The sequence below is a fragment of the Pristis pectinata genome, chromosome 10, assembly GCF_009764475.1.
Source record: "Pristis pectinata isolate sPriPec2 chromosome 10, sPriPec2.1.pri, whole genome shotgun sequence".
In the NCBI taxonomy this organism is placed as follows: Eukaryota; Metazoa; Chordata; class Chondrichthyes; order Rhinopristiformes; family Pristidae; genus Pristis; species Pristis pectinata.
This window is the reverse complement of record NC_067414.1, coordinates 41451278-41474013: the sequence shown is the minus strand read 5'-3', so window position 1 is coordinate 41474013 and position 22736 is coordinate 41451278. Positions and strand designations below refer to the sequence as shown.

The following is a 22736-nucleotide window of genomic DNA, read 5'->3' as shown; positions in this document are numbered from 1 at the left end:
AACTAAGAGTATCTTAAATGTCCCTAATGTATCTGCCCCGACAACCTCTGCAGGCAGTGCATTCCACGCACCCACCACTCTCTGTGTAAAAAAAACACCTTACCCCTGACATCCCCTTTATACCTTCCTCCAATCACCTTAAAATTCTGTCCCCTCGTGTTAGCCATTGTCACACTGGGAAAAAGTCTCTGACTGTCCACTAAGTTATTTTGCACCATTGTGACTGACTTCAAGGAAGCCTGCAGACCAGACTGATATTGTCACTTAGCACATCAAACATAGTCACAGGCATGTTTGCTCTATCAATAGTTGGGATATTTGTGTTCTCAGAGAGTTAAGCCTCACAGCATTACTGTTGGGTGTCTGGGTTCTCTGTCACTTTTAATCCATCCTTGTGAATTACTTTGTCTCAGCAAAGGTGTTTGAACATTCTGAGATGTCTCCCATTGTAGGTATGTAATTCAATGGCAGCACTGTCAGACTCAAAATATCGAAGTAAATGAATTTTTGTAGCTATTGAAATTGTATTGAATTAGCTGCTGTTACCTTTGTTCTCAAGAGTATAAAAATGTGACGTACTTTGGGTTCAGGGCAACTCTACCAAGAAGGTCTCAAAGACTTTTATATCACCAGCTTCAGTGTCTCTCCAGTGACTCAGATCACAGTCACAACACTGACCATCCCCTACATATCTATCTACCTGGGTTTCTTCTCTCTTGGTTCACCTATCCCCTCCCCTACCTGGTTCCATCTGTACATCATCCCTCCCGTATCTGGTTCCACCTATCACATACCAGCCACTGTCCCTACCTTTCCCTCCTCACCTCCCCCATATAGCTCTATCTGCCTTTTTATTTTGCTTTTCTTGTTTTTAAACCTAGCACTTATCAGCCTCGTCTCAACAACCCTCCTCTCCCACCTGGCTCCATCTGTCCATCTTCCCCCTCCCACCATTTGGTGCCACCTATCACCACCAGCCTCTGTTTTAATACTCCCCCTGCCCCTCCCTCCACCAGTGTCCATCTGCCCAACAACCACCATGCCCCTCCCCAATCTCCCACCAACCTCTGTCTCACTCCTTCCTCTCACTTCTATATACTGGCTATCTTCCCTTTACACTCCCAGTCCTGACCTGACGTTGACCATCACTTTGCCTCTACAGGTTCTGCTTGACCCACTGAGTTCTTCCAGCAGCTTAATTTTTGCTTCATATTCCAGCATCTGAAGTTGCTTCTCCCTCCAAGTGGAGAGTTTGTTATGAGTGGCAGACTCGTATACAAGACAGAAAGAAGATAAATACTTGACATAAATGGAAAGACAAGCTCACCTCTTTTACCTTGTCCTGGATAGTGTTCAACATCTTGAGTGTTGTTGGAGCTGCCTTCACCCAAGACATGTGGAAACTATTCCATCACATCATGACCTGTGCCTTGCCAATGGTGGAAAAGCTTTGGATGTCAGGAGATGAGTCACTCCCCGTTGCCCAGCCTCTTACCTGCTCTAGCAGCCAAAGTATTTACTTTCCTGGTTCCGTTGATTTTCTGATCAATGGTGACTCCAAGACAACATTAGGAGACTCAGTAATATTAAGGGTAGTTGGTTAGGTTCTTTCTTGTCAGAGGTAGTCTTTGCCTGGCATTTTTGAGGTACTAATTTTACATGCTGCAACTTTCTGCTTTACCTGAAATATGAGTGTAGCTCTTCTAATTACCTTCTTCATGTCCTCATAGGTCAAAAATAGGAAGTCAAATTCATCCTTGTGGCTGTACCAGTCAATAATGTGATCAAACCAAGAGCAGTATATCACTGTTGGAGGAAAGATGTGGATGATTTCAAAAGGCAAATTAAAGCAAAACTCACAGCCAATCTTTCCATCATCAAGTATCAGATGTAAATGTCCCTTCATCACCCAAAGAGTGCAATATACTTTAAGGCATACCCAAGTTCTATGTACTTGCTAATTGAATGATAGGTGGCAACCAAAACCCCAAAGCATCTTCAGAAACTTGGAACCCATGTGTGTTTTGTAATTTAAAACCTTTTGCATCAGAGATCCAGCCACAAGTCATGTACTCTGCATAGTAAAGAATGGCCCATTCTCATCAACAAAAATGTATTTAAGTGGTGCCTTTAACATTATAAAATGACACAGGCATTATCAAACAAAATGGGGACATGGAGTCCTATAAGGAGATATCAAAGGCAGTTCAAAGATAGGTTTATTTTTTTTAAAAAAAGCAGAGTGTAAGCAGAGAAGCCGATGGAGGGAATTGCAGAGCTTTGGGCCTTGGCAACTGAAAGCAGGACAGCCACTAGTTGAGGATTTAAACCATAGAACAATACAGCACAATACAGGCCCTTCAGCCTACCATGTTGTGCCAACCTTCAAACCACTCCTAAGACTATCTAACCCCTTCCTCCCACACAGCCCTCTATTTTAAATTTCTCCATATGCTTATCTAACAATCTCTTGAACTTGACCAATGTATCAGCCTCCACCATCACCCCAGGCAGTGCATTCCATGCACCAACCACTCTCTGGGTGAAAAACCTCCCTCTGACATCTCCCTTGAACTTCCCACCCATTACCTTAAAGCCATGCCCTCTTGTATTGCACATTGGTGCCCTGGGAAAGAGGCGCTGGCTATCCACTATCTATGCCTCTTAATATTTTGTATACCTCTATCATGTCTCCCCTCATCCTCCTTCTCTCCAATGAGTAAAGCCCTAGCTCCTTTAGTCTCTCCTCATAATCCATACTCTCTAATCCAGGCAGCATCCTGGTAGATCTCCTCTGCACCCTTTCCAATGCTTCCACATCCTTCCTATAATGAGGCGACCAGAACTGGACACAGTACCCCAAGTATGGTCTAACCAGAGTTTTGTAAAGCTGCATCATTACTTCGCACTCTTAAACTCGATCCCACAACTTATGAAAGCTAACATCCCATAAGCTTACTTAACTACCCTATCCACCTGTGAGGCAACTTTCAGTGATCTGTGGATATGAACCCCCCAGATCCCTCTGCTCCTCCACACTGCCCAGAATCCTGCCATTAACCTTGTACTCCGCCTTGGAGTTTGTCCTTCCAAAGTGTACCACCTCACACTTCTCCAGATTGAACTCCATCTGCCACTTGTCAGCCCAGCTCTGCATCCTATCAATATCCCTCTGTAAGCTTCGACAACCCTCCACACTATCCACAACATCACCGATCTTTGTTATCTGCAATCTTGCTAACCCAGCCTTCCACCCCCTCATCTAATTCATTAATAAATATCACAAAAAGTAGAGGTCCCAGAACCGATCCCTGTGGGACACCACCAGACACAGCCCTCCAATCCAAATACACTCCCTCTACCACAACCCTCTACTTTCTACAGGCAAGCCAATTCTGAATCCACACAGCCAAGCCTCCCTGGATCCCTTGGTCTCTGACCTTCTGAAGAAGCCTACCATGAGGAACCTTGTCAAACGCCTTACTAAAATCCATGTAGACCACATCTACTGCACTACCCTCATCAATCTTCCTGGTCACCTCCTCAAAGAACCCTTTTAGGCTTGTGAGGCAAGATCTTCCCTTCACAAAGCCATGCTGGCTGTCCCTAATCAGTCCATGATTCTCTAAATGCTCATAGATCCTATCTCTTAGAATCCTTTCTAACAGCTTACCCACCACAGACGTAAGGCTCACTGGTCTGTAATTCCCTGGACTATCCCTACTACCTTTGAATTAAAATCCATAGAGCATAGAATGAGGCCATTTTGGTACATAAAGTCTAAGCTGGCTCACTCACAATCCCATTCCCCACTAACTTTTCCTGTAGTCTATGCTTCTCACGTTCCCAACCACCCTCCCTGCCCCCTTCTCACCAGATTCTACTACTCAACTACACAAGAGGGGCAATTTACAGTGGACAATTAACCTACCATCATGGACACACAGGGGACCAGAAATGGATGAGTTCCGGGATCTCACAGAGATCTAAAACTATAGATGGTTACAGAGAAAGGGTCCAAGGAGGTGATGAATTTGTAAATGGGAATCAGAATTTTAAAAGTGACACATTGCTTAGTAATTAGCAAACAGGGGTTGAAAAGTGTACAAATGTTGGTGTGAGTTAGCATATGGTTAACAGAGCTTTGGTTGACCTCAGACTTACAGAGACCAGAATGTAGAAGGGCAGCCAGGAATACAATCTAAAGGTAGCCTAGGCATAGATAAGTTTCAACAGCTGGTGAGCTGGTGCAGGAGTAGAGCTGGGCCACGTTACAGAGGTGGAAATAGCTGGTCATAGTGATGTCACAGACATGTGGTCAAGAATGATACCTGGGTGTGCACAATGACTCAAACTCAGAGTCATACAGCATGGAAACAGGCACTTTGGCCCAACTAGTCCACACCTACCAAGATACCCATCTAAGCTAGTCCCATGTGCCTGTGTTTGGCCCATACCAGGATGAAGTATGGGGCTTGGGAACAATCTTTGTGACAGGGACAGAAGACAATGGGTTTGGTGTTCCAATATTTAGTTGGATGAAATTTCTGTCCATGTGGTACTTGATATTGGATAAGGAATCTGAAGTTTAGAGCTAAAGGGGTTGGGTATCAAAAGATGATTAGTTGACAATTAGATGACATAATAAACATGAATGTGCTGTTACATTTTTGAATAATGTTACTGAGAGAAGCAGCTTGTAGATGAGAAATAGAATGGGACTGAGGATAGATCTTTGGGGGACATCAAATGTAAAGATGCAGTGGGAGAAGGGAAGTCATTGGGTACAATTTTCAGATGTGTAAAGAAATCAATATATTTGGGTATGTTTGAAATTCAATTTCATTGCCTTAAGTATAAGCCACCTTAAAAACTGGACATGAAGTATTTTAAAATTCTTATTCTAGTTTTGAAATCCACTCATGGTCTTATCTTTTACATCCCTCCAGGATCTCTCTATTTCTCCTGTTTTGTCCTCTCGTCCAAACCTGATTCAAATTGATTTAGTTGAACACTGATTCAGCTTCAACTGGAATTGTGTGTCCAGTACTGGGCCTCACATTTTAAGAAAGGTGTGAAGCATCCTAGAGTGTTTTAAATACAGTAAATATGGACTAATATTGACATACTAATGTTGTTAAGACACATGTAGTAACCTGAAGCCAGTAAACAAAACTGCAAATATGAAAAAGTTGATCTGCGCTAAAATTAGAGAAGATTCTGTTTAGGCAAACCAAGCTGAGGAGGCTTAGTGATTCTCTAATCCTATGATTACTACAAGCTTGGCCAAATTTCAGAATTTGCATATGATCACAAGATAATGGTGCAACTGGCAGAAGGTGCAGAATAGACCAGCCAATGACCAAGCACTAAATCTGCCTACTAAACTGGAAACAGTGGGACTCAGGATGCGAATCGCGAGAACCAGAAAATGATTCACACAACTAAGCTGAACGTCAAAGTGAACTGAAACTTGAAAACAAATAAATAGTAATAGCTAAAATATTTAATGCAGTAAATGATTCTTACGTCTGCCATCAATGAAGTCCTCCAGAAACTCTTGAAAACTCGATGGCGTCTCCAGGAAAGTGACGTAATTTTGAAAGTGATACAATGACACAGCAACATCCTTTGGATTTCGGGCAACATAAATAACCTGTGTGTAGAATGTTGGAACAGAATTTAATGCCTCCAGCATGGATGTCTTATGGCTCAGAAAGTGGAAGTAAAATTGAGCAACACAAGTAGGGTTATTAAAGTTCCATAAGCCCATACCAAAATAGTACATAATGTTATACAGTTGTGGGATCTTCTACAAATCTAATGAGTGGAATTAGTGGATGAGGAGTTCACAAAAAAAATTGATACATTACTTCATAAGAAATTAATAGCCAAAAATCATCATATTACAGGTAATTCAAGTTGGTTAACATCACAATCAACAATTTCACCATATGTCATTATATTGCATTAATAGCAATCCATTAACATGCATTGCAGAATACACAGAGGAAACATACACAGACAATGTAATGGGACATATGAGGAAAATATCACCCAGTTAAAAGAGTGCAACGAAAAAGAAAATTAAAGTTATGAGATTTCTTACTTTTCCATTTCCCTTTTTCAAAGTTTTTGGAATTAAGCGGTAGGGCAAATGTGTGACACGCAAATGAGGCAATAGTATATCCTTAGAGTTATCTATTGGGACTTCCATCCAAGGAACACGTTCTACTGTTAGTTTGCTTTGTACAAGAGCAGGGTCCCCATTGGAATAAAGTAAACACAAAATCTGTTGCATCCATGTCGTGCCTGGTATATGATAGAAATAAGAACAGAAGAACATTAAAAAAAATAAAAGCAGGAATAGGCTATTCAGCCCTTCAGGCTTGCTGGATTGTAGCTGATCTTCTGCCTCAGTGCCATTTTCCAACACTATCACCATAATGCTTGGTTCCCTCAGTACCCAGAGATCTGTCAATCTCTGTTTTGAATGAACACAATCCCCGAGTAGAGAATTCCAAAGATTCACCACCATCTAGGTAAAGAAATGTTCCCTCATTTCAATCTTGAATGGCCTAACCCTTATACTCAAATTATGAGCCCTGCCCCTAGAGTCCTCAGTCATGGGAAACATCTTCTCCGAGCCCCTATACTTCTGATAAGACTTCCTCACTCTTGAAATAAAGGCTAGCATACCATTTGCCCTCCTATTTGCTTGCTGCACCTTGGCCTTCAGGAATTTATGCACAAGCACTTCTTCATCCCTTTGAACACCAGTATTACTCAAATCTCTCACTATTGAACAAACACACTGCTTTTCTGTTAAGTGCACCAACGTGGATGACCTCACAATTTTCTATGTGATATATCATCTCCCATTTTTTTTCCACTTAGTTGGTCGATATCCCCTAAAGCCTCTTTACATCCTCCTCTGTATTCTCAACCCCACTTAGTTTAATATTGTCAGCAAACAATGAAATATGGTATTTCATGCCCTCAGCCAGATTAAAAGAGCAGGAGCACAAGTATTAATCCCTGCAGCCTGCCAATTTGAGAAGGATCCATTTGATCCCACTCTTTGCTTTTCGTCCAATAACCAATTCTCAATCCATGAAAGAACATTAACCTCCAATTCCTTGTACTCTCATTTTGTTGACCAACCTCCTTTGTGGAGGTTATCAAAAGTCTTTCATAAATCTAAATACATCCCATCATAGAACCATAGAACACCACAGCACAATACAGGCCCTTCGGCCCACCATGTTGTGCCGACCTTTAAACCTCGCTTAAGACTATCTAACCCCTTCCTCCCACATATCCCTATTTTAAATTCCTCCATTTGCCTATCTAACAATCTCTTGAACTTGACCAGTGTACCTGCATCCACCACTACCCCAGGCAGCGCATTTCATGCACCAACCACTCTCTGGGTGAAAAACCTCCCTCTGATATCTCCATTGAACTTCCCACCCATTACTTTAAAGCCATGTCCTCTTGTATTGAGCATTGGTGCCCTGGGAAAGAGGCACTGGCTGTCTATCTATTCCTCTTAATATTTTGTACACCTCTATCATGTCTTCCCTCATCCTTCTTCTCTCCAAAGAATAAAGCTCTAGCTCCCTTAGTCTCTCCTCATAATCCATACTCTCCAAACCAGACAGCATCCTGGTAAATCTCCTCTGCACCCTTTCCAACACTTCCACATCCTTCCTATAATGAGGCGACCAGAACTGGACATAGTACTTTAAGTGTGGTCTAACCAGAGTTTTGTAAAGCTGCATCATTACCTCGCGGCTCTTAAACTCAATCCCTCGATTTATGAAAGCCAACATCCCATCAGCTTTCTTAGCTACCCTATCCACCTGCGAGGCAACTCTCAGGGATCTGTGGATATGAACCCCTAGATCTCTCTGCTCCTCCACACTACCCAGTGGAATGCCACACCATCCATGTGTTCCCTTTGGCAGGAAAGTCAAAGTTTATTTTTCCTTTGTGAATCCATGTTGACTCTGCTCAATCCTAATATTCTTTTCAAGGGGTTCTCTTATTACCTTCATTAGGTACAACTGGATTGCAACATTTCACTACCACTGATATTGGTCTAACAGATCAGCAGTTGTCTTCTCTCCTTCCTTTCTTAAACAGCGAGGTAATATTTGCCACCCTCCAATCCACAGGAAAAATTCTAGAATCTCGGACAACAAGAGAGTATACATCATCTCTAAAGCCACCTCTTTTAAAATGCTGGGAAGTAGGTCATGAGGTCAATGGGATTTATCAGCCTTCAAGCTTACCAACTTCTCTATTACTAGTCTTTTGAAAAATACTTCTATTCTTCAATTCCTAATTCTCACTAAACTATTGATTCTCTAATACATCTGGTGGATTTCGGTGTGTCTTCTTCCATAAAAACAAGCACAAAGTAATTAGTTCAATCCTCTCACTTCCTATTCCCCATTATAAATTATTCTGTCTCTCTTTGTAGGGACCCACACTTGCCCATGTAGTTTCTTTTTCCTTTTTCTACACACACCAAAGCATTTCAGTCTGTTTATGCTTCTAATCAGCCTACATCAGATTCTATCTTGCCCTTCTCACCTGGTCCTCTGACAGGTCTAAAATGCTCTCAATCCTCAGGCTTACTGCTATTTGGTTTTGGCAATGTTATTAGCCTCTTTGATTTAATACTATCTTTGATTTTTCTGGTCAGCCATAGATGAACCTTTTTTTTTCCCTTTAAAGTTTTGGGGTTTTGTTTGAACTTGTGCATTTTTTCTTCCAATGTTAACCATTACCTGGACACCATCATGCCTTTCGATGTATTCTCCCAACTAACCACAGCCAGTTCTCTTCATACTATCATAGTTTCCTCTGGTTAGATGTAAAACAATAGTTTTCCATTAAACCACATCACTTTCAAACCCAATGAAAAATTCTACAACAAAGTACAACAAGGCTATCAAGCAGTCCTTTCTCATTACACAAGATTACATCCAAAAGATTCTTTTCTGTTTGGTTCCTCAACATATTTATCTAGAAAAGCATCTCAAATCCATTCCATGAGTTCACTTTATTATAGTAAATTTGATTTTTCAGTCTAAATGGAGGTCAAGTCTCGTATGTTTACTGTATTACCCATTTCACACACCTTTAATTTCCTGATTTATGCCACTCCTAATATTAGAATTTGTAATGAAAGGGTTAAAATGAGATCTTTTTACTTAACATGGAGTTGCCCGCTCACAATCCTCATAATGAGCAGGCACGTTAATCAGGAAGATAAGTAAAACAGAAGGTCTTAATTCATGGGGTCCATGAGGCCTTGAAATTTGCAGATGTTAGACATAAATGAATGTGATATAAGATAAACTTGTTTATTTGGAGATGAGTGAGATTGGTTTGGTTGAAAATGTAAATACTTGCCTATCAAGATGATAAGAGGCATAGATCGAGTGGACAGTCAGAGACTTTATCCCCAGTGCAACAATGGCTAACACAAGGGGACATAATTTTAAGGTGATTGGAGGAAGGTATAAGGGGGATGTCAGGGGTAAGTCTTTTTTACACAGAGAGTGGTAGGTGCGTGGAACGCACTGCTGACAGAGGTTGTGGGGGAAGATACATTAGGGACACTTAGATAGCCACATGAATGATAGAAAAATAGGGGGCTATGTGGAAGGGAAGGGTTAGCTAGATCATAGAGCAGGATAAAATGTCAGCACAGCATTGCCAAAGGGCCTGTACTGTGCTGTAGTGTTCTATGTTCTATCATTAAGAAAAATGACTAGTTTTAGAGTTACAGCTGACTGGTATGTGTAGATTAGGAAAGAAGTATGGGTTCTTTGAGCAGTGAGCAAGCGCATCAGACTTCTCAGACTGGAATTGTAATTGGTGCCAAGGACCTCAGATTCTCCAGGCCAGCTGTCCTGAAGTCAGAGTCCCTGATGAGCAGAAGAGCGCGAGACTTGTTATTTTATTGATTTTTATATGGTATTTTAGACTTATTGTTTTGTTAATACCTTTCATATCACTTATTACACTTTAGTAAAACACCCTGTTGCAACCTTGAAGTGTTTTTTTCTCCCTCATTGATCCGAATTCTTGAAAACCTGCTTATTTTCCATTACACAACTGCTATTTGCTAGCATATAAATAAATCCCATCTGTGTTTCTGCCTTTTGCTTTCTTAGCTTTTTCCAGATTGATTTCAATTCTACATCATGACCTGTGTCATGCCAAGACTGTTTCTCACCATTGTACTAAACTCCTCCCTTATTAATAGTGTTACACCATCACTTTTCCATTTTTGCCTGTCTTTCCCCAATGTCAAATACCCTGGCATATTTACTTCTCAGCTTTGGTCACTCAAACACGTTCTCTTTATGGTAATGAGATCATACCCATTTATTTGTGTCATTAATTCATTTATCTTGTTATGAATGCTGTGAGTTTTTAATTTTGTCATTGTAACACTTTTCTGCACTTTAGCTCCTTTGCTGCTCAACTTTGTTTTTGACATCCATTTATTTCATTTACTACTTTTCTAATTTCCTCTTTGTGCTTTGTCTCTCTCCTTCTTGAATTCCCTTTGAGGTTCCTATAGCCCTTCCAATCTAGCTTAAACCCTCCCTAGTGCCATTAACAAACCCTCTTGCAAAGATATTAATCCCTGTCCTGCTGTGATACAGCCCATTTGACATCTACAGGTCCCACCTGTACCAAAGATGCTTCAGAAATCTAAGTCCCTCTCCTGCACCATCTCTCCGGTCACATATTCACCTGTTCTATTCTCCTATTCCGTTTAATGGGGAGGGATGTGCCAGTGATGTATTGGGCTGAGTCCACTACTCCCTGCAGTTTCTTACGTTCCTGTGCATTCGAACTGCTGTACCACATCATGATAGAGCCAGTCAGATTACTTTCAACAGTGTATCTGTAGAAGTTTGTTAAGAGTGGTCAGTGTCAAGCCGAACCTACTAAGAAAGTAAAGGTGCTGGAGCACCTTCCTTGTGACTGCATTTGTGCTGAGCCCAGGATGTGTCATTCGATATGTTAAACCCCAGGACTTTAAAGTTGCTGACTCTCTCCACCACTGATCCATCAATGAAGACTGGTACATGTTAGCCAACTTTCCCTTTCTGGAAGTCAAGGATCAGTTCTTTAGATTTACTGCCATTAAAAATCAATTCCGTTTCTAACAATCATTGTACAATAAAGGGTTTCAAATACCTACAAACTGCTTTGTTGCCAATGTACTCAAACTTTTCCTTTGATTTCCATTTTGTCCTTTCTTTTTTCATTCAGGCACTCCATTACATTTCTCCTGGACAGTATTGATCTTAATTATAAATTGGCTTGCATTGCTGTTTTAATTCTTTGCAGGTAAATTTGATAATTGCTTTTTCAAATTCCATTCTAATCCCATTAAAATGTTTTTTTTTTGTTGTGTTAGTTTCAGGCTGTTTCTTCTTTATGATCTTTTCAGTCCTCAGCTTAAACTGGGGACCTCAGTTTATATTGGGAACAGCACTGCCTGGACGTTCCCTTTTATGCTCTTGTTGGTTTCCCCATCATGGACTCCAGTTGTAGTCACATACAAGTTGATTTTTTATATACTAGATGAGAATGAAGTTCTAATTATGCTCCAAAACTGTATTCCTTGAATCCGTTTAAATATCTTCCTTTACCTTGTAGAGTGGGTGGGAGGGTTGGAATAATATAACACTTGCTTACCTGATTTTGGATATGTCACTGTAATCACATCACTCTCCTTTATTTCAAAGTGACAAATTTCAGCCAAGTATTCTGGGTTGTGAATATTAGTGATGAAGTTACAGCCTTTGAACTGAAAAAGCCCAATTTTACTGGCTGTTGTCATGTTGAGTAGTCTAAATGAAAATGCAAAGTTAAATTAACCACTGCTAAAATCAACTGACAATAAACACTTCAAATGTGGTAAAACATCAAGGGATACAAGGGAATGCAAACACAAACAAAGGACATGGAGGGAGTATTTCAGCAAATCATGGAGGTACCAGTAAAATGTGTTAGTAATTGTGTTTTGAAATGAAGCCTGGTTCTGGCAGTTAAATGTTTAGTGGGATAGATCAGAATAGAAAGGTATTGGGCAAACAGAGGGGAAAGGGATCCAGGTTATGGCAAAATACACCAAGTTCCACAATCTTGAAAGCCAGGCAGACTGAGCTGGGAGAGAGAGAAGAAATGTGGACAGAGTGCCAGGAGGCAGTCACTCTAGCCTAGATGGGAGTGAACATCAAATGAACTGGGCCGTTTCAGTGTTGGGAGCAGCCGGAAAAAGGACATATCTGGAGGGGGTAACCTTGGGTTGAGATCCTCAGCCATTCAAATATAAACCACCCCAATTCCTAAGAGACTTAGATCATAAGACCATAAGACATAGGAGCAGAATTAGGCCATTCGACCTATTGAGTCTGCTCCAGCATACGATCATGGCTGATTTATTTTACCCTTTCAACCCCATTTTCCTGCCTTCTCCCTGTAACCTTTGACACCCTTATTAATCAAGAACTTATCAACCTCTGCTTTAAATATACCCAATGACTTGGCCTCCACAGCCATCTGTGGCAATGAATTCCACAGATTCAACGCCCTTCTGGCTAAAGAAATTCCTCCTCATCTCTGTTCTAAAGGCAAGTCCTTTTATTCTGAGGCTGTGCCCTCTGGTCCTAGACTCTACCACTACTGGAAACATCCTCTCCACATCCACTCTACCCAGGCCTTTCAATATTTGGTAGGTTTCAATGAGATCCCTCCCCCCCTTATACTTCTAAACTCCAGCGAGTACAGGCCCTGAGCCATCAAACACTCCTCGTATGTTAGCCCTTTCATTCCCGATATTCTCGTAAACCTCCTCTGGACCCTCTCCAACGCCAGCACATCCTTCCTTAGATATGGGGCCCAAAACTGCTTATAATACTCCAAATGTGGTCTGACCAATGCCTTATAAAGCCTCAGCATTACATCCTTGCTCTTATAGTCTAGTTCTCTCAAATATAAAATTATAGGCTAACCAGCCAACAATTTCCTGTATTTTGCCTCCCTCCCTTCTTAAAGAGTGGAGTGACATTTGCGATTTTCCGGTCCTCTAACACCATTCCTGACCCTAGTGATTCTTGAAAGATCACTACTAATGCCTCCACACTCTCTTCAGCTACCTCTTTCAGAACTCTGGGATGTAGTCCATCTGGTCCAGGTGACTTATCCACCTTCAGACCTTTCAGTTTCCCAAGCACCGTCTCCTTAGTAATAGCGACTACACTCACTCATTTAAAAAACTGTTCCCCATTACTAGTTCTCCAGAGTCATTTTCCAGAGGTCCGATGTCCACTCTTTTACTCCTTATATATCTGAAAAAGCTTTCGGTATCCTCTTATATTATTGGCTAGTTTGCCCAATTCTCCCACACCAATCTTTCAGCCACACATTTAACTCTCTGATCTTATTGACCCTCTGCCAATTTGCACGTGGATCAGGTAGCAATCCGGAAATTATGATCTTTTTGGTTCTTCTTTTCAATTTAGTCCCTACTTGCTCAAATTCCCTCAGCAGAACCTCTTTCTAATCATATAAAATGGTTTAGCAACATCACGGGCACAACGCTCCCTGGCATCGAGGACATCTTCAAGATGCAGTGCCTCAAGAAGGTGGCATCCATCATTAAGAACCTTCACCATTCAAGACGTGCCCTCTTCACATTACTGCCATCAGGGAGGACGTACAGGAGCCTGAAGACCCACACACAATATTTCAGGAACAGCCTCTTCCCCTCTGCCATCAGATTTCTGAACAGTCCATGAACACTACCTAGTTATTCCTCTTTTGCAATATTTATTTATTTATATTTTTAACTTATAGTAATTTATGTCTTGCACTGGACTGGTGCCACAAAACAAATTTCATGACATATGCTAATACAGCGCCTGAGACCCGGGTTCGATTCCGGCCACTGTCTGTAAGGAGTTTGTACGCTCTTCCCATGACTGCATGGGTTTCCTCTGTGTGATCCAGTTTCCTCCCACATTCCAAAGACATGTGGGCTAGGAAGTTGTGGGCATGCTATGTTGGTGCCGGAAGAGTGGCGATACTTGTGGGCTGCCCCCAGAACACTCTATGCAAAAGATGCATTTCCCTGTGTGTTTCTATGTACGTGTGACTAATAAAGACATCTTGTCTTGTCTTGATAATAAACCTGATTCTGATTCAGTTGATAATGATCAATGCTGAGGGAGATAAAAACTGTCAATAATGAAGAAAATGCAGGGTCAAAAGCCCAGCTCAGATTGTACAGGACAAACTCATGAATAATCTGATTTAGCCATAAACACCAGGGAGAGTGACGTGGTCAGTGGTAAAGGAGTTTATTGCGATAAGATCAAGAGTCTCAGCTTTCTCGTTATCTGATTGGAGAAAGTTTCAGTTCCTCCAATACTGAACGTCGGACAAACATTGTGAAGCAATGTGGGAGGTATTGGAGCATGACAGAAGTATTGGTGGGGTAGTGCTGGTTGTCACGGTTCATGTTTTCTGAAGAGGGAGCATGCAGAAGAGAAATAGAAGCAGGTTTCACAGAAAGACTTTAACAGGACTCAGTAATGTTGTAGGATCAAGGAGGGAACTCATTACCATTGAGCAAAAAAAACAACTGTTGGAAGAACTCAGCAGGTCAAGCAGCATCTGTGGAGGCAAATGGATTGTCGATATTTCAGGTCCTTGCCCAGCATTAGGACCCTGGAGGCATCTGGGTCCTTAACTTTTGAACGTTAAACTCATACAGAGTCTCCACTAATGGTATCTTAGCTCACACAAAGCCTAGTTCAATTATTACAGAATCGCACAGCGATGTAGCAGTTAGCATGACACTATTACAGCACCAGTGACCAGGTTCAATTCCGGCCACTGTCTGTAAGGAGTTTGTACTGTTGGATTCGACTGTTTTTAAGTAGTTTTTTTTAAACATGTATAGTGTTTAATACACTAACTCAATGTAACTGCACTGTGTAATGATATTGACCTGTACGACCGGTTTGTAAGACAAGCTTTTCACTGTACCTCGGTACAAGTGACAATAATAAACCAATACACCTCAAGTGGTTGTAAAAGTTATAACCACTTCTTAGCTTTATTGGCTCGTCATCAGGTGAATATGTGTTTTCTCATTGGTTGATTTTGCCACCAAGTATCTAATAGGTTTTCTGACTGGAATATTGTTATCTAAGGAGTACCTCTTATCTCAGCTATAAAAGGTGTTAGTTTTCTGTTAATCACTCTTCCCCCCTCCCCCATTTTAGTTTCTTTGTCTCAGCTCATCTCTAGTAGTAAAGCTAGTGCCACGTACTCTGGACTGTCTTTGTTTTAAACTTTTCCAATAAAACTTTGCGAAGCACCAAGTTGTTCTCCAACTTATTCTTGGACTCCTGAAAAAAACCTGCGGATTTGAAAATTCCTCTATCCGACAGTACATTCTCCCCGTGTCTGCGTGGGTTTCCTCTGGGTGCTCCAGTTTCCTCCCACATTCCAAAGTCACACTGATTAGGAAGCGTGGCGACACTTGCAGGCTGCCCCCAGAACCCTCTACACAAAGGTGCATTTCACCGTGTGTTTCAATGTACATGTGACTAATAAAGATATCTGATCTTATGTCTGATATTTGTGGAAGCAAAAGGACAAGTAATGGTGCCAGAGAGGTGGGACTTGCTGTGTGCAGCTCCCAACAGAATCAAGTATTCCCATTTACAACCACTACAGCTGAAATCTGCAGCCGTAGACACTGCTGTAAGCAACAAGTCATTTAACTGAACTAGCGATCTTCAGAACCAGCAGACTCGGGACTCCAAACCACCCAGGGAGCGAGTGCAGCAGCCTGGAAGGTCAGGGGATGCCTTCATTGTCTCAGGAAACTTAGCTGCCCAGGAAGGCTCCAGGTAAAACTGAAATGCAGGGCCTTAAGGCCACCCTTCCCTACCATTCTCCTGGCTGATATACAGTCTCTGGAAAATAAATTGAAGACCCCAGAGCAAGACTGCAATACCAGAGTGATATCAGAAACTGTTGTGTACTCTGCTTCAAGACATGGCTCAGCACTCCACCCCGAGGGCTTCACCATGCACTGCATGGACCGGATGGCGGCATTCATGTAAAACAGAAGCGGTGGCATTTGCTTCATGATTAACTCATCGTGGTGCACAGACGTGGCCATTCTGTCTCAGTCCTGCTCCCCTAGCAGTCAAGTGTCGTCCGTTTACCTGCCGAGGGAGTTCTCCGCCGTCATCCTGGTAGCAGTGTACATTTGACCCGTGGCAAACGTCAAGCTGGCATTGGAGGAGCCGAGCACCATGAACAACAGTCACGAGACAGCGCACCCGGATACCTTCCCGATCATCGTGGGGGACTTCAACCACACCAGCTTGAATGGTAGCCTTCCCATGATGAGCCATCTCACCCAACAGTATTCAAAGTGGTATATCTGTTTTGGATGCAGATGACCGCAGGGGACTCCTGCACTACCTTCCTCCTATTGCTCTGCCTGTTTGTCACCCATTCCCTATCTTTCCTTAAACTGTAGTGTGACCAGCTCACTAAACGTGTTATCCACAACATTCTCAGCATCACGGATAAAATAAGATTTCTCTATTAGTCACATGTACATCGAAACACACAGCGAAATGCATCTTTTGCAGAGTGTTCTGGGGGCAGCCCGCAAGTGTTGCCATGCTTCCTGCCCCAACACAGCATGCCCACAACTTCCTAATCCGTACATCTTTTGGAATGTGGGCGGAAGCCAGAGCACCCAGAGGAAAACCATGCAGATACAGGGAGAACATACAAACTCCTTACAGATAGTGGCCGGAATGGAAGCAGGATCACTGGTGCTGTAATAGCGTTACGCTAACCGCTACACTACAAAAAAAAAGTGAATCCCTGCACAGCTCCAGTGCCATCATGCAGTCTGTGGAGCTGTAGCTGGACACACTTCCTGCTTTTGTGTCTTCTGCCCGCTCCGAGAGGGAAGAAGTCATCAGGACTCCAGCAGCCTCCCTGAGTTCCCACATTGCACAGGAGGAACATGACACAGGTCTGAGTTCACCTGCCATGACTAAACACTTGGAGGAAAAAAATCTGACTAGTTTAGGAAGTAGTAGCTCTCGCTCCTGTGAGGTGAAATTTACCAGCAACATGACTTGCTGTTTTAAATCCTTGCCATTCTTGGCATAACACTATTACAGTGCCAGTGACCCAGGTCAATTCCTGCTGGTGTCTGTAAGGAGTTTGTATATTCTCCCCGTGACCTGCATGGGTTTCCTCAGGTGCTCTGGTTTCCCCCCACATTCCAAAGACGTACAGGTTAGAACGTTGTGGGCAAGCTATGTTGGTGCCAGAAGAGTGTCAGACTACTTGCAGGCTGCCCCGCGGCACATTCTCAGTAACACAAAAGGATGCATTTCACTGTGTGTTCAATGTTTATATGATTAGTAAATAAATATCTTAATATCCTGTAAAGTGAAACTCAACAGCAACACTAATTGGAGGAGCAATTTTAAGAACCTACCCTTTCTTTCACTTAGCCTCATTGCCAAAGACTCAGCACTGATAATCCAACACAGCCACCTTCAAAATGAACACTTTGCTAGACCCAGCCTCCTTTTCAAACTCTGCTGGCTCCTCCCCTCTCCTGCTAAGGCTGCTGGGACAGAAAACAAACAGGAGTAAATCATTTAGCTGTTTAATCTGCTCTGTCATTCAATAGATTGTGGCTGATCAGACTAACTAATTAAGGAAATTTATAGTGTCCAATAACTATCAAAGCATGCTTGTTCATCACACAGATGTAACCTTAGCAAATGAATTTCAGAGCATTGTGGCTCAAGTAGCCAGCTGTGTAAACAAAGAGTAGATTTGCTTACTTCACTTGTTTTCTGGTCAAATATGTCTGAAAAGTTTTGTAAAAGCAAAGTCTTGCTGAAGAAGTACACATTATATATCAAAGACTAATGCAAATTGACAGTTTCATGCTCAGTACTATTCATGAAGAATTAATTTATTTTGACTTACCTGGATTCTCCTGCTCTTCCCCTACCCCCCTCTCACCTTAACCCTATGATTTCTTGTTTTGGACTCCCTTACCCAAAGAAAGACGGACTATCTACCCTATCTATTTCCAGGCACAGTAGTGTAGCGGTTAGCGTAACACTATTACAGTGCCAGCGACCTGGGTTCAATTCCAGCCACTGTCTGTAAGGAGCTTGTACATTCTCCCTGTGTCTGCGTGGGTTTCCTCTGGGTGCTCCAGCTTCCTCCTACATTCCAAAGATGTACGAGTTAGGAAGTTGTGGGCATGTTATTATTGACGCCGGAAGTGTGGCGACACTTGGGGGCTGCCCCCAGAACACTCTACACAAAAGATGCATTTCACTGTGTGTTTCGATATACATGTGACTAATAAATAAATATCTTTTATCTTGTATCTTGAACCCACAGCCCCCACTTCCGCATTAATGGAGGTACCCCTGCTGGGGCCAGTTATCCCTGCTGCCCTCCGAACGACACAGTCAGCTTTGCATCTCTTCTCCACCACCTCCTGAGGACTGGTAAGTCAATTAGCCAGGGCCAGAGAAGACTTCTTGCAACAATTTGGACATTGCAGGGAGAGTAACACAAGAGCAGCAGATGCCTCCAGCAGGGAACCTGAATCACTGGAGCAGTAAGGCAGCAACTCTACGAGCTGCAGTGCGCAGCCCTAGTGTAACATCTGCTGAAAAAGTTACAATACCATATTTTAGTGCATTGGACAAATTGATTGGATTCTGCCTCAGAATGATTTGTTTGACACTCCACGTTACCAATAGCGACCGATGGCTGTTGGAGACATAAGATTCTGCAGATGGTGGAATCTGGAGCAACACACAGTCTGCTGGAGGAACTCAGCGCATTCCAGCAGTATCTGTGGGATAGCGAAGGGTGGGGGCAGGGAGGAGGAATTGTCAATGTTTTGGGTCGAGATGCTACGTCAGGACAGAGTGGAGAGAGGAGGTAGCCAGTATAAAGAGGAGAGGGGCAGCGGTGAGTCAAGAGGCCAGAGGTGATTGGTGGACATGCAGGGGTTAAGGATGACGGGCAGGTCGAGCAAGGTAGGGGAGGGGAGAGATGGAGTTGTGGGACAGAGGCTGGTGGATGATGCAAGAACTGCAAGCAGAAAGGCCACCAGACCAAGGACTGCCAGAGAGAGCAAAAGTTGCAACCTGTGTGGGGAGGCAGGCCATCTCAACCAGGCCTGTCCAAAACGTGCCTGTACCTACGCACAGGCAATAAGAGGGGGAGCTGGCACCAACAACCCCCAGAGGAATGCTGATACCAACCCCCCCCCCCCCCCACCACCAGTGCAGAGGCCCCAGCAGAGACAGAGACCTGGGCTGCAGAAAAGCCAACTGCCCAGAGCTTCTAAACCCCAGCACCAAACCCCCAGGCCCCTCCCCAAGAGGAGGAGTCAATGGAAGAGGGAAGGGCAGAGTGACAAGAAGGGGAATGGCAGGTGGTGAAAAGGCAAAAGTCCCAGAAGACACCTCCCAAGAGACAACAGGCTGCGAAGACTAAAAGTAATGGAAGAAAAGGGCAATGCTACAGACAAATGCCGGCAACCTCTCCTCGTCAGAGGATGAAGCAAGTATAGGAAACCGTCGATGCAGGCAGAGGAAGTGGCAAAATGGAGGGGACCTACCTCTTTCATCAGTAGAAGATACAGGAGCCTGAGGGCACCTACCACCAGGCTTAAGGGACAGCTTCTACCCCACTGTGATAAGACTATTGAATGGTTCCCTTATATGATGAGATGGACTCTGACCTCATGATCTACCTTGTTGTGACCTTGCACCTCATTGCACTGCACTTTCTCTGTAGCTGTGACACTTTGTACTGTTACTGTTTTTATGCACAACATCAGGGCCCCTCCGGATTGGAAGCCCAACCCCACGGAGCACCCAGGGCTGTCTCCCGATGCCGAGGCTCCCCTAGAAGACCTCACTTACCTGCTGAGGCAGCTCACTCCTCTTCAGGACACTTAAACCTGTGTGGAAGCAACAACTTACCTCACAAGACAGCAGAATCCACTCCAGGTCTTCCAAGTCTGTTCACTGGCAGTCACTTACCTTCCAGTCCAGGTGATTCCGATCCAGGTCTTTAAAGTCTAGCAAGGAGAAGTTACTTACCATCCAATCCAGGGGAATCCACTCCAGGTCTTACAGGTCTGACCCTAAACAATAACTTACCTGGTGGCTCCACTCAGGACAGAATAGTCACTGCCGTGTATCTTGGAAATGTGGCAAGAGGGCTGGGCTGCAGGCGAGGCTGAAACAACGTGGGTACAAAACCCCCCTCCCCAGCATACTACTATCTAATGTCCAGTCCATTGAGAACAAAGTTGATGAACTAAGGGCAAGACTGACCTACCAAAGAGAAACTGAGGGACTGTTGTATACTATGTCTCACTTGAAACATGACTTATACCTGCCTCACCTGACTGTGCCATCAACCTGAGGGCTTTTCAATCCACCCAATGGACCCGAACAGCATCCTCAAGCAAAGTTAGAGGTGGAGGGGTCTGCTTCTTAATCAATAACTCGTGGTGCTCATACGTGATGGTCCTGGCGAGCTCCTGCTCACCCAGCCTGGAATATCTAACTGTGAAGTGTTGACCATTCTAACTGCCAAGGGAGTTCACTTCAGCTATCCTGATGGCAGTCTACATCTCACCACAGACGGACATGAAGCCTGCACTCAATGATCTATACTCCGTGGTCAACAACCTTGAAACAGGATACCCTGAGGCCCTCTTCATTATCACAGGTGACTTTCAATCAGGCCAACCTCAAGAGTGTGTTACCAAAATACTACCAGCACATCTCCTGCTCCACGAAGGGCGCAACACCCCTTGACCATTGCTATACAACCATCAAAGATGCCTTCTGAGCCACCCCTTGCCCTTCACTTTGGGAAATCAGACCACAGGCTGTGCCTCCTCCTCCCCTGCATACAAACAGAAACTGAACAGGAGGATCTGGTACAGAGAGTCATGCAGTGCTGGTCTGAGGAAGCAGATGAGCTCCTATGTGACTGCTTTGAGACAGTGGACTGGTCCATGTTCAAAGACTCAGCTGCCAGCCTTGATGAGTATGCCACCACCATCACAGACTTTATCAGCAAGTGTGTGGAGGACTTTGTACGAAGGAGGACAATACAGGTGTTCCCAAACAAGAAACCATGGATGAACTGGGAGATCCACTCCCTACTGAAGTCGAGGACTGCTGCACACAAATCTGGTGATCCTGATCTGTACAAGAATCGAGATATGACCTTCAGAAAGTTATCAGGGATGCCAAGAAGCAATACCAACTCAAAATTGAGTCCCAGACCAGACGTCAGTTATGGCAGGGCTTACATGCATAACAGGCCACAGGACAAAGACGGGCTGCATGGTTAACAACAGCACATCCCTTCCTGATGAACTTAACGCATTCTATGCGCGTTTTGAAAAGAAGGAAGTGGATTCTCACCACCCACCCTGACAGCCTCCAGTGCAGTTGAATCTGTGGTCACTATTGAGGATGTAAGATCAGTCTTCCAGAGAGGGAACACGAGGAAAGCATCTGGCCCAGATGGTGTCTCTGACAGTGTGCTCAGATCTGGTGCTGATCAACTGGCAGAAGTATTTGCGGACATATTTAACCTCTCCCTGCTTCAGTCTCAGGTTCCCACCTGTTTTAAGAAGACCACTATCCTCCCGGTACCAAAGAAAAGCAAGGTAACATGCCTCAATTACTACCGACCAGTGGCTCTGACATCCACCATCATGAAATGCTTTGAGAGGTTGGTCATGGCACGCATCAACTCCAGCCTCCCAGACAATCTTGACTCACTGCAATTCGCCTATCGCCAAAACAGGTCTACAGTGGACACCATCTCCCCTGGCTCTACGCTCAACTCTGCAGCATCTGGACAGTAAAGGACACTTACCTTAGACTATGTTTAATGACTACAGCTCTGCCTTTCAATACAATAATCCCAAGCAAACTTGTCACCAAACTCTGAGTACCTAGGACTCAACGCCTCCCTCTGTAACTGGATCCTTGACTTTCTAACCAACAGACCGCAATCAGTGAGGATAGGCAGCAATACCTCCAGCACGATTATTCTCAACACTGGTGCTGCACAAGGTTGCGTCCTCAGCCCTCTACTCTACTTCCTATACATGACTGTATGGCCAGATTCTGCCTCTAACTCCATCTACAAGTTTGCAGATGATACCACCGTTGTAGGCCATATCTAAAACAGCGATGAGTCGGAGTACAGGAAGTAGACAGAGAGCTTAGTGGAATGGTGTCATGACAACAACCTTTCCCTCAATGTCAACAAAACAAAAGAGCTGGTCATTGACTTCAGGAAAAGGGGTGATGTACATGCACCTGTCTACATCAATGGTGCTGAGGTCGAGAGGGTTGAGAGCTTTCAGGTTCCTGGGATGTGAACATCACCAACAGCCTGTCCTGGTAAAATCACGTAGATGCAAGGCCAAGGAAGCTCACCAGCGCCTCGACTTCCTCAGGAGGCTAAGAAATTTGGTTTGTTCCCCTTTGACTCTCACCAACTTTTATCGATGCACCATAGAAAGTATTCCTATCTGGATGCATCACGGCTTGGTACTG

General features: G+C 43.6%; 1 protein-coding gene across 1 annotated transcript in view; it reads right to left on the bottom strand.

The window, feature by feature from the left end:
• LOC127575103 (amine sulfotransferase-like) overlaps positions 1–18184 on the bottom strand; it is a 28460-nt gene extending 10276 nt beyond the window's left edge. Inside the window, exons 1-6 of the mRNA XM_052024764.1 lie at positions 18094–18184; positions 17591–17725; positions 11737–11891; positions 6110–6312; positions 5530–5656; positions 1712–1806 (exon numbers count right to left, since the gene is read on the bottom strand). Coding sequence (XP_051880724.1) covers positions 1712–1806; positions 5530–5656; positions 6110–6312; positions 11737–11881 — 570 coding nt within the window. The 5' untranslated portion in view covers positions 11882–11891; positions 17591–17725; positions 18094–18184. The remainder of the gene's footprint in view (positions 1–1711; positions 1807–5529; positions 5657–6109; positions 6313–11736; positions 11892–17590; positions 17726–18093) is intronic.
• Positions 18185–22736: the final 4552 nt, after the last annotated feature.